The sequence below is a fragment of the Cebus imitator genome, unplaced genomic scaffold (assembly GCF_001604975.1).
Source record: "Cebus imitator isolate Cc_AM_T3 unplaced genomic scaffold, Cebus_imitator-1.0 Scaffold12, whole genome shotgun sequence".
Taxonomy (NCBI): Eukaryota; Metazoa; Chordata; class Mammalia; order Primates; family Cebidae; genus Cebus; species Cebus imitator.
Window position 1 is genome coordinate 5,638,703 of NW_016107327.1, and position 13,096 is coordinate 5,651,798.

At 37.9% G+C, this 13,096-nt stretch overlaps 1 protein-coding gene across 3 annotated transcripts in view; it reads left to right on the top strand.

The window, feature by feature from the left end:
- The first annotated feature begins 788 nt into the window (after nt 1-788).
- SS18 (SS18 subunit of BAF chromatin remodeling complex) overlaps nt 789-13,096 on the top strand; it is a 69,225-nt gene continuing 56,917 nt past the window's right edge. The window contains exons 1-3 of one of the 3 annotated variants that reach the window (XM_037727921.1): nt 789-984; nt 3,751-3,827; nt 9,973-10,057. In XM_037727921.1, the coding sequence (XP_037583849.1) occupies nt 3,751-3,827; nt 9,973-10,057 (162 nt within the window). In that variant the 5' untranslated portion in view covers nt 789-984. Of the gene's footprint in view, nt 985-1,090; nt 1,488-3,750; nt 3,828-9,972; nt 10,058-13,096 lie in introns of those variants that run through there. The other 2 variants (XM_017498290.2, XM_017498310.2) reach the window with 2 other exon arrangements.

Genomic DNA, 13,096 nt, shown 5'->3' on the forward strand with positions numbered 1-13,096 from the left:
TGCAGTCATGGCTTATCGCACCCTCCACCTCTTGGGCTTAAGTGATCCTCTCATTTCAGCCTCCCGAATAGCGGAACTAGAGGTGCACACCACCACACCCAGCCAATTTAAAACACTTCTGTAGAGACGGGGTCTCTGTTGCCCAGGCTGGTCTCAAACTCGTGGCCTCAAGTGATTAAATTTTTAAAAATATGTATTTTTCTTTGTTTTTCCAATTTACTTTATATAAAAAACAGAAATACTAATTTTTTATTATTCATTAACGTTTGGTGACACATATATTTATATAAGTTTTCCCTTTGCGTTATATGGAAGTCTAAATTTACAGAATAAAACCCCACAGCAACACAAAACCCACATTTGCCTGTGTTTCTTCCATAATTTGAAAATTTTGCCTTTTTCCCTTACACTGACTTGAAGCCTAGCGGCTTGGGCCTAATTTACAAGGCATTAAGTACTCTCAGTAAAAACAGAGTGAGGGTGCCCTGTTTCACAACTTAATTCCAAAGTGCCAAACAGGACGAAATCGACCCACTTTTCTGCTAAGGGTTTGTCCCAGGTGGCGAGCTCTTCTCTGTTCGCTCCAGCCACGCTGGCTGATCGCCCCTGAGCACTGAACACAACGTTGGTGTCCCGGTTTTGGGTCAGGGTTACTTTCCAAATGTTAGGCACGACTTTGTCCGTGCGTGCGAGACTGTGGACTCGGAGGTGCGCATTTGGGGCGTAGCCGAGCCATTTAAACCAGCGAATCCGCGTTCACCTAGTCCTTCCACCTCTGCCCTATCTCGGCAGACGCTCCACGGATTTGCACGAACTCCCGAGTCCTGACCTTCCTCCCTTCTCCCGGCTGCCCGGACAACTCGGGGCGGCCACTTCTTGCCAGCAGGCGTAAGTAAGGATGAAGTTGGAAAAACTGAACTTGATAGATCTAGAGCACGCTCCGCAACCCAGTCAGGGAGACGCTTCTGAGCGCCGGAGGGGGAGGCAAGTTGCAACCGCGCGAAGGGGGCGGGCCGGCTCGAGCCGCTCGCATTTCCTGTGACAGTGCTGCCCCAGCCTCTGCCTCTCCCGCGGCGGCGGGACCATTTCCTGAATCGCTGAAGCGGAGGGAGGAATGGGGCAGGACTCTACCATTAGCTCAAAGGGCCAGGGGGTGCCCAGAAAGAGAGCTCGAGGGATACGAGGGCGGTCAAAAAAGTTGGGCCGGGGATAGGGGTCCCCCAGAGCGCGCAGAAACGAGACGTCCCTGGGCGAGCGTGTCGCCTTTAGGCTGGCCCCGCCGCCTGTCCGCTCGGCTCCAGAGCATCCCCCCTTTTCGCATTCCCAAGGTGGTTTAGCCCGAGAGGCCGGCGTCTCTCCCCCAGTTTGCCGTTCACCCGGAGCGCTCGGGACTTGCCGATAGTGGTGACGGCGGCAACATGTCTGTGGCGTTCGCAGCCCCAAGGCAGCGAGGCAAGGGGGAGATCACTCCCGCCGCGATTCAGAAGGTCAAACCGCGCGGGGTCGGGGATGCCAGGCCCTTCCCGCCTCTGGAAGAGACAGACACGGGGGGAAGGGCTGGGCCCAGAGTCGGCCGGGCCGGGCCGGGGGCGGAGGCGGAGGCGGGCCTGCTGGGAAGCAGCGGTGTGTGGGCGCCCGAGCTGCGGGCTCTGCCTGAGTGGGTGGCGGAAGAGGGCGAACCGGTTTTTCTCGGAGTCTTTCGCGCGTTCACGCGCTTTTTTATAGACACAAAAGCCCAAACCACCGCCGCCTGATTTCTCTAGGGATGGGGCGACGTTCGGGCAGCGGGGCGCGTGCGCCCGGCAGTGGCCGTGCGGGGAAGGGCGTGTGTCGGGCTAGCGGCCACGCGCGTTGCTCCAGAGTTACTTTGGCGTCGCCCCGCCCCGCGCTCCGCAGTTGCTTCGTGCGGACCCCACCGGGGGTCACGGCAGGCGGAAGGGGAGTCAGAGCGTTGGTCGCAGCTCTGCGTTTCAGCCGAGTTGGGGAGCTCTCTGGAGAACTTGAGGAACGCTGGTGGGAACCTTAGTAGAGTCTGAGGAGCGGGCAGGGAAGGTCCCCATGGACTTAGGGGTTACCCCCAGAGCCTCTTCCCTTCTACATCGCCGCCTATTCATTTACTTCTGTAGCAAATATTTATTGAGTGCCTATTTTAGGCGCTGAGGCTGCTGTGGTGAGTCATGGTCCCTGCCTTCCTGGAACTTACAGTCTAGCGGTGGAGACTATCGTGACCAATTGTATAAGTCGTGATAAATACACGGGGAGCTGCGTCCTTTTCAAATGATAGTGCTGCTGCGGTCCCTGCTGTGTTACTGCCAGTCGGAACACAAAGGTTCTTTATTGTCCTCTCACCCCTTGTTGCCTACTAGCAAGGCAGCGTTCTAAATTTTACTGACCTAGGCTTTTAAAAGTTATTGCTGTATTTAGCAGTTTACCTTAAATATTTTTGTTTTGTTTTATGCAGTGGAGCAAAGGTCAACATAGAAAAAAAAAAGTCAAGTTTTAGTACCACTTAGACTACGTAGATTATGCTAATTGGTTTCTGTTTACTGTCAGGTTCTTGGTAGTATGGCGTTTGACATTTGCCCAACTGTTGCTTTACTTTATGAACAAACGGGCTTCACAGTGCCTGGAAATGCAGTGTTTTCATGTAGTGCACTGAGTTGAGTTGCAGCCTGGCAAACAGCTCCAAGTACACACACAAAACTGCGTTTCTGGAGGGTTCACCTTCTTTATTTTTGCATCAGTATTTGCTAATGCCCTCCCTCTCTGAATTTTCTGGTTTTTAAATTTTAGATTCGGTATGTTTTCCTCTTAAACTTTTAAGACAGCTTAATTATGAAGTAAACTTATAAAGTCTGTAACATGTTACACATTCATAGAAATTATTATGTTAAATTATTACAATTGGCGAATCACAAAACCATGCTGTTATAAAGCTTGGAAACTAGCCAGCTACCTCATCAAGACTCCTGGGCTGAAGTTTTCATGTATTTATTTCATTCTGGCGAAGGACGGAATTTTTCTTTACTACTACAAAGCATTGGAATGATGAAAAGCCAACCCAGACTCTTACTTTTAGTCTTAACTGGCTAAAACTTCTTTTACAGATAGTGTAGGCAATTAAATGTTCGATTTAGAAGAAATTCAAATTTTCCCTTCTGGGCTTGTTTATAATTCAGAGGGAGAATAATTGTAATACTAAAACATTATTGATTAAACATGATATCATTCCAAAGGTGTACAATAAGATTTTCTGTGGTGAGCTATAGTATATATTAAAAAGACTCAAGGGGATTCAATTTCTGTATAGATGAAACATTTCTAGAAATCTGAAGGGGAAAATCAGTTATTGAAAGGATTGTCCATATGAACTGTTTATGGCGTGTTTTTACAAGAGATTTAAACAGTTTAGTACATAATGAGATTTTATTCAAGAGAGCTGATTCACTAATCTTGCTTTAAATTATATTTGTTATTTAAAAGAATTTTAAAATACTTTGTAGCAGCAGGTAGCAACACTAACAAAGTAATTTTAAGGAAATTTTGTTTTTTTTGTGTTTCCATGTTTGCTCAGTGTATTATGATCTGTAATAATTGGTTGGGGTAACAGTATTTTGTTAAGGGATGCACTTTAGAGTTCTTGTACAAGCAGTATTCACTAATGCCCTCCCTCTCTGAATTTTCTAGTTTTAAAATTTTGCTTGATGCACTCACTAGATTTATACTAAACCTTTTCTAATTCTGTTTCAGATGTTGGATGACAACAACCATCTTATTCAGTGTATAATGGACTCTCAGAATAAAGGAAAGACCTCAGAGTGTTCTCAGTAAGATTGATATGAAACTTCCTTTTTAAATCAGTTTTTTGTATTGGTTAATTTTTTACTTTTTACGGACAGCTTTATTGAGATATTCACATACCATAAAATTCGCCTATTTTGAAGTGTACAATTTAGTGTTTTTTTAGTATATTCATAGAGTTTTGCTGATATTTACATCATTTGGTTTTACAGCATTTCTCATATCCCCAAAAGAAACTGGGTGTCTGTTGACAGTAACCCCCACCCTTCACCCCTGACAACCACTAATCTACTCTTGTCTGTGTGAATTTGCCTGTTGTGACATTTCATATAAATGGGTTGATATACTGTGTGATCAGTTTTAATTGACATTTTTATTTTTCACTTAGCATAATACTTCTGAGGTTCATCCATGTTGAAGCATGTTTCAGTACCTCATTCCTTTTTATTGCCATTTTTTTTTTTTTCCATTATACAGCTGTACCACATTTTATTTATCCATCAGTGATGGCCATTTGTGTTGTTTGTACGTTTGGCTAATTATGAACTGCTATGAACATTTGTGTACAAGCTTTTGTGTGACTTTTCTTAATTTTTATAAAAGAAAACTTTCTTTGGGAGGAGATTGGGTATCAATTCCTTTCTTATACTTCTTGCCCTGCATTATACAATAATGACTTCAAATATATGTGTAGTCTGATCTGTGGAAAAGTTAGATCATCATTTATGTAGGATATTGAGTTGCATCCATGTATGTGGTGGAGAAAACAAAGCTTCTATCTAATAAATAGAGAATTGATTATCATTTATAAGGACCGAACTTTCTTATTTTAAAGGGATGTGTCTGAAGTAAATAATATGGCCTGATAGAATCTGATGTGGTAGAATAAGTTGAATGTACTATTAAAAGTCTTTAGTATAGAATAGCACTGTCCATTAGAAATATAAATGCAAGCCATATGTGTAATTTTAAATTTTCTAGTAGACACAGTAAACACGTAAAAAGAAGCAGGTGAAATATTAGTAATACATTTTATTTAACTCATTATTTCCAAAATAAAAATATTGAGATATTTTGCTTTTTTTTTTTTCCTAAGTAATAGAAACCTGTTGTGTATCTTTAATAACACATCTCATTTTGGGTTAGCCGTGTTTTATTGTGTCTAGTGGCTGCTACATTGGTCAACACAGCAGTAGAATGTAGCTGACTCTTGGTATCCTTGGTGAATTGATTCTAGGACTCCCCATGGATACCAAAGTCCAAGATGCTCGTGTCCTTAATATAAAATGGTGTAGGATTCACATATCACCTACTCACATCCTCCTGTAAACTTTAAATAATCTCTAGATAGCTCATAATACCTAATACAATATAAATACTATGTAAATAGTTGTTATACTGTATTGTTTAGGGAATAAGAAAAAAGTCTACATCTTCAGTACAGACACAACCGTCTCTCCCCCCTCTGCCCCCCCACAAAATATTTTCAGTGCGTGCTTGGTTAAACTGTGGATACTGAGGGCTATTTTATTCTTACCCTTGTTTTGGGACACATTTGCCTTTCCTAGAGATCTCACTGATATATCCTCAGGCAGATGATTCCCAGCATCCATGGGTCCTGCTTTATTTGGTTTTCACATTGTACTGGTCTCTTGCTGTCATTTGATTTACCCTCCATTTAATTCCAAGTTTCCATTACTTTTTCCTCTTTGTTTAAAAGTGTTTTTAAATTTAAAAAGTCACATAAGGTCATTGAAAAAAAAAATTATAAAGGGTTAAGTTTGTGGAGATGTCACCTTTTACATGCCACTATCTTATCTCCCTCCCCTGGTAGGAGTAACTGCTTCTGATGCTGTAGTATGTATTCTTGCAAACATTTTTGTCTGTGCATTTACATATATGAGTTTATATGTATGCATGCACATTTATAGATATTGTTGTTTTTAATATTTATGTAGGTTACAGTTTTAGAAATGGAATTACTGGGTTAAAGACCACGGTAAGTTGACAAATTAACCAGCAAAATGATTGTATTGGTTTGCTTTCCCCCAGCCAGGTTTTTAGAGTCCTAGTTTTCAGCTACCCCTGTGAGCAGTAGATATTAGACATCTTTAAAATATTTTTGCACGTCGAACTGCTGAAAAGTGGTGTCTTAAGTTTTTGTTTTGGCCAGGCATGAGCCATAATGCCTGAAATGTCAGCACTTTGGGAGGCTGAGGTGGGAGGATTGCTTTGATGACATGAGTTTGAGAACAGCCTGGGCAACACATTGAGATCTGTTTCTTCTTAAACACCATCACCACGACCACCACCAACAACAAAAAAATACAAAAAACCTTTTCGTTTTGAAATAATTTCACACTTACAGAAATGTTTCAAAGATGGTACAAAGAATTCCTGTATGTGCTGCACTGAAGTTTTTCGAAGGATAACATAGACCACTTGCTTTTTTATTCATTTCTTTCCCCATATTTTTCAGAAACATTTGAGAGTAATTGCAAATATGAATCCCTCTTGCTTTTAATAACCTCAGTGTGTATTTCCTACAAACAAGCACATATTCTTAAATTACCAGAGTATAATTGCTAAAATCAAGAATGCAATACTATTATCTAATGTTTAGGGCTTTGTTGAATTTTGCCACTTGTCCCATTAGTGTATATTTTCTGGTCTGGGGTCCAGTGCAGGATCTGGTGTTGTATTTAGTTGTCATGTCTCTTAAGTTATACTTTAATCTGGGGGTCCGACCGTTCCATAATTTTGACAATATTAAAGAGTACAGAACAGTTGTTTTGTGGAGGGTCCCTCATTTAGGATTTAACTGGTGTTTCCCATGATTAAATTCACACTATACACTTTTAGCAGGAGTACCACTGATGTGATATTGTGTCCTTCACAGTGCATCCTCAGTAGCCTTGTGGTAGCAGTTTGTCCCAATATTGGTGATAACTTTGATCACTTAGTTAAGATAGTATCTTAACTAAGGTGATATCTTACCTTATGATTTGTTCACCATAAAAGTACTATTTCTTGTAATTTATACATATCTAATGCCTTGAGGCACACTTAAATTGTTTCTCATCATACTTCAACACATTACTTTTAGCATCCACCAAAAATCCGGTGATTTTTGCGTAAGATAGTTAACACTTTAGGTGGTTGCCAAATGATGACTAAATCTGTCATTCCTTCTACTTTTACTTAAATCTAACTGTAAGGAAGAAATTTCTCCTCCTATTCCTTCATTCTTTCATTCACTTATTTATATCTACATGGACTTAAACATTATTACTATATTCTCTATGTTATAATCTCTTCTAGATTTGGTCAGTGGGAGCCCCTCAAGCTGGCTTCTTGATATGTCTTCATTATGTCTTGAACATTGTCTTATTTTTTTTTGTACCACAAAATGTTCTAGACTCATCCTGATTTTTTTTCCTGTGCGAGTTGGTAGTCACCCATTTCTCCCTGATTTTGTGTGTGTGTGTGTGGAGAATGATTTTTGAGAAACTAAGATCTGAGTGCTAGGTTATCTTACTGTGTAATCTGTTGTATGCTTTGCATTTTATATGATCGTTTTCATTACATATATTGTTGCTTAGATTAATCTTGTCTGCATATTTGAAAATATTCTTTAAAAAAATTAGCTAGCTGATCTATTTCTTTCGTTTAACGATTGCTAATCATCAATAATAAGGAGATCACTTCCTCAAGTCTGCCATGGAATGGTAAAACTTAGAGGCACTGATTAGAATACAATCATGGCACTACATAATGTATTTTTGGTCAACAACAAACTGAAAGATTATAGTACCATATTTCTACTATAATAACTCATAAGATTATAATACCCATTTCTACTATAATACCCATAGGATTATAATATCATAATTCTACCTCACCTTTTCTATTTAAATAATACACAAATACTTACCAATTAGTACAGTACACCAAAAATTATTAAATACAATAAAAGGCTTTGCAAGTTTGTAACCTAGAAGCAATAAGCTCTACTATATGGCCTAGGCGTGTAGTAAGATATACCTTTTAGATTTGTTTTAAGTACTCTTGATGATGTTTGCACAACAACGATTAAATCACCTAACAACACTTTTCTCAGAATGTATCCCCATTGTTAAGTGATGAATAACTGTAATTATTTTTACTTTTGGCTTTTAAGAACTCCAGATAGCGCCAAGGATAGTATATGTCACGGAGAGTGTATGTTTAGGTCTAGAACCAACTGAGTCAGCAAAAGTTTACACTGTTTGTATTTTCAACTTTTTCAAATATGTGTATGATCATTTCTCTCATTCTCTACATATAGGATTAGACCTCATTTCTCACATATACTTGGTGAACACTTTAAGCAAATGGGGCTTACACTGACTTAGAGAGAATCTTAATTTCTGCCTTTTTTGATGGATTTAATTTCTTTTGTTCCTCAGATATTCTTTCTTTCTCAGGTTGTCAGTATTGGTTTGTGAGTAAAGAGGAAAAAAAAACTCCTCAACCTTAACAAGTGTTCTTGTTTCTCATTGTAGGAGAAGCAAAAGGAAAATAAAGGGAAAGATTAATACATGACAGCCATCTGGGAATTGATAGTCTAACTTTAACAATTCTTTAAGATGTGATAACTTTGCCTGAAACATTTCTTATACAAGAATATGAGTATTTACTACTTTTTTGTTAATGTTCATCTTTGAACCTTTACTCCGGGTGTGGTGGCTCACATGGGAGGCCAAGGCATGCAGATCACCTGAGGTCAGAAGTTCGAGACCAGCCTGGCCAACGTGGTGAAACCCTGTCTCTACTAAAAATACAAAAAATTGGCTAGGCATGGTGGTGGATGCCTGTAATCCCAACTACTTGGGAGGTTGAAGCAGGAGAATTGCTTGAACCCAGGAAGTGGAGATTACAGTGAGCTGAGATCATACCACTGCACTCCAGTCTGGCTGACAGTGACACTTTGTCTCGAAAGAGAAAACAGGATATGTTTATTTGATGAATGCTATAGAATAATGCAATTTTACAGAAAATTTATTGCAGTCAGCAAAGGCCAATTAAAAATTTTCATTTTTACCTACCTTTTTATATAAGGGAAAATGAATTTGCTTTATTAAAGTTAATCTTGAGTGGTGTTGGTGTTACAACATTTCCTCCATCTTTGTGTTTTAGCATATCTCTTTTTTTCTGTAGTTGGAGATTACCTGTTCACTGCCTTCTCTATATGCTGAGATGGGTAGTATAAACACAGTCAGCATAAATTGCTGGTCATTGCTACGGTAGTGAGAAGGAAGAAAAGGTGTGGTTCCGACCCACTTTCCTGCATTTTAGCAGACCATATTCACTGTACTTGGGTTTGAGGTTTCCAGCAAAATGAAAATGGCAGAAGGAAGGGATAAGCATATATTTTTTTCTTTTTCAGGTGGAGTCTCACTCTTGCCCTTGCTGGAGTGCAGTGGTGCAATCTTGGCTCACCACAATCTCCGCCTCCTGGGTTTAGGCAATTCTGCTTCAGCCTCCCAAGTAGCTTGGATTACAGGCGTGTGCCACCATGCCCAGCTAATTTTTGTATTTTTGGTAGAGACGGGTTTCAGCATGTTGGCCATGCTGATCTCGAACTGCTGACCTCAACTGATCTGCCTGCCTCGGGCTCCCAAAGTGCTGAGATTACAGGCGTGAGCCACCGTGCCCAGCCAGGATAAGCATATTTCACTGGACTCCTTTATTTCTTTTTTAAAAAACTAAATTTACTAGTGTACTAAATGTACTAGTATGGAGCTATTACATACATCAGTTATTTCATCTACTAGTTATGCAATCATGTGTAAGTTATCAACCTCTCTAAACATTAGTTTCTTTCAGTAAACTGGAGAAAAGAGCTCCTACCTCATAGTCTTGGTTTGTGGATTAAGTGAAATATATATGCATATAAAACAATTAGAACACTATTTAGCATACATGGTAAGATCTCTGAGCTCATTATTTTTAAAGATGTTATTTATCATTCGGAACTTTTGCAGAGTAAATAGGAAAAATTGAAGTGCTATTGATGTTTGGGTAACAAATTTCCTGTGAAACTTTAGAAATGATATACAATGCTGTCTGTACTTAAGCAGATAGGAAGAAAATTATTTTTTAATATTGATATTTGTTTTGTTTTAATAGGTATCAGCAGATGTTGCACACAAACTTGGTATACCTTGCTACGATAGCAGATTCTAATCAAAATATGCAGTCTCTTTTACCAGCAGTAAGTACCTTTAAAATGATGTGAGGTAGATAATCTTTACCTATGGTTTGGCACATTTTTGTTGAATGATTTTAAGTTTTGTTTCGTAAATCTTGCTTTACTCTGAGAATGAGAGTATTCTGTTACCTAAAAGCTTTATTGTTTTGCTTTTATGTTTAATTTGAATTCACCTAAAATTGATTCTGTCCCTGAGAAAGTTGTATTCATTTACCTGTCCACCTACCTACCTATTTATTTTAATTTTTAATACAAGTAATTTGTTCATAAATCTGAAGTATTTCACAGCAAATCCCAGACATCATTCAGTTAGCAGTAGATACCGTATTTCCATATGCATCTCTAGCAGACAGGACTATTCTCTTACCCAGCTAAGTTAACCATAATTTATGTCTTGTAATATTCAATCTGTTTTCAATTTTTATCAATTATCTAAAAAAAAAAATTAATGTTTTACACTTGATCTTAGCCAAAAGGCTGAGAAGTGATTAAAAACCTAAATGTTTTAATAGCCGTTTGCATCAGAATCCAAACAGGGCACACATAGTGCATTGATTGGTATGTGTCTTAGTCTCTTTTAATCTGTATCATTTTATCTTTTTAAATCTTCATTTATTTGTTAAAGGATTTGGGTCATATGTTGTGTAGAATTTTTAACATTCTGGATTTGGGTAATTGTATTCTCGTGGTCCTTTAATGTGTTCTTGTTTCTCATTTCATGTAAACTGGTCAGTGGAGAGGTGTAATTAGTGAGGTTTAGTGTTGGTGGTGCTTTGTATTTCCTATAGTATCAGATGAGAATGAACATGTTTGGTTGTTCCATTTTTAATAATGTTAAGATTGATCATTGGGTACAGTTGATACCAGACTGATCAATTTGTTATAAAGTTCCCTGTCTACTTATCACTTAATGGTTTTAGTAGTCGTTGGTGCTTGTGGACCAGCTCTTTAATTTCACTTTGGGATCACAGAATGGTGAATTTCTAATTTTATAATCTCTCCTGCATTTATTAGCTGTAATTATTTTAAAAGGAAAAACTTTGTTTCATTAAGTATTTGGTTATCCTGAAACTAGAGAGTCCTGTAGGAAAGTTATGATAAAGGCTTGATTCTATCCTTTTATCAATTTTCAGAATGAGTTGGTCTCTAGCAACCTGTGTAGGTTACCATTCAGTTTAACATTTTTGTTTTTATTATCTGAACTTATACATTTTTATATTTTTAATGTTTAAATCTGTCGCAGTCATCCTTTATTATGTTGAAATCTTTTTTCTCTGATCAATGAAAGCCTCTTCATTTGGCTCCTGTGTCCGTCCTTCTGACATGACTCAAGTATTTCATGGCCACTTTGTTTTTGTGATTTGAGAGAGAGGTATCAGGCTGATTACATTTTCTTCCCGAGAACTGGAATCAGCTGTTTCTTCAAGAAGTACTTGTTTTTCCTTAATTTAATGGGAATTGGTATTTAGAGAGCACAATTTGGATGCTTGGGGCATTTATCATTACTGGGTTTTCATTGTTTCATTGTTTCTAGGCCTTTGTAATGGATAGACTTAGTAAACATTTTGTTTTTAATAAGACAAAATACTGAGTTCTTAGAAATAGTTCTACTTCAGGAAGGATTTTTATTTATTGAATTTATGTAGTAGTATCTTCTTTCTTATCCTAAAAATCTTGGATTCCTTAATTACATTGCTATATTTGCTTTCTACAAATTTATGTAAAACACGTAACAATGTAATACCAAAATTACCACTGACAATAAGATGCTTGTCCCTAAGATACATCCTACTGAGGATATTTTAATCAGAACATTTTGTTTTGAACTTGAAATAGTTCTTCGTATGGCATTTGTCATGAACTGGATTACCAGCTAGGTAGAATTTGTTTTTGTGAATAATGTGAAGGATAGGTTCAGTTTTGTTTCCATATGAATAGTTCTTTGTCCCATCATTACTTATGGGAAAAACTAAACAAAATATCTTTATTTTTGTCATGCAATTTATGTTGTATCCGGTGTCCATATATATGTGGGTCTGTGTCTTATCTGTGCATTTTGTTTCCTTGGTCTGTTTTTATGAATTCTATCTGGTCATACTTAATATATATTTGCGAAGTTCTTATTCCTTCCCCCCCCACCCCAAGAATATCTTGGCTGTTGGTTCTTTGCATTTCCTTATACACTTAAACACCAGTATGTCACGTTATACACACATACACATAATCCTGTATGGATTTTCACTGAGATTACCTTTACTCTAAATCAATTTGGGAAGACTTGATATTTTTACAAAATTAAGTCTTCCAGATTGTGAGCATAGCATGTATTTTCATTTATTTAGTCCTTTAATGTTTGTTAATGAAGTTTTATGATTTTCCCTGTAGATTATTTGCAGCTCTCATTGAGCTTATTGCAAGATATTTAATACTTTTTTGAGGCCACTTTAAATCGAGTCTTTGTTTCGTACCGCAGTTGCTGCTTACATGAAAATGCAATTGATTTGAATCTCACATTCTTGTTGAACTCTTATTTCTAACAGTTTTTCTGTAGATGCTTTCAGTTTTCCATATTCATGATCATATCATTTGTGAATAATGAGCTTTGTTTCTTTCTTGTCAATCCTTACACCTTTTATTTTTTTTTTCTGGCCTTACTTCTCTGGCTAGGACCTCCTGTACATTCCTGCATAGAAGTGGTGATAGAGGACATCTTTGTCTTGTTCCTAATCTCAAAGGGAAAGCTTTCACTGTTTGACCATTAAGTATGATGTTTGCTGTAGTGTTTTGTAGGTAACTTTTGTCAGATTAAGGAAGCTCCTTTCTGTTTCTGGTGTGCTAAGTAAGAATTTGTATCTTGAATGGATGTTAAATTTTATCAGGTACTTTTCTTGCCATCGAATGAGATGATCTTAAGATTTTTCTTATTTATTAAGGTGGTAAAATATACTGATATACTTTTAATGCTTAATCAGCCTTGCAACCTACTTTTTTTTTTTTCCCCATTTATTTATTTTATTGCATTTTAGGTTTTGGGGTACATGT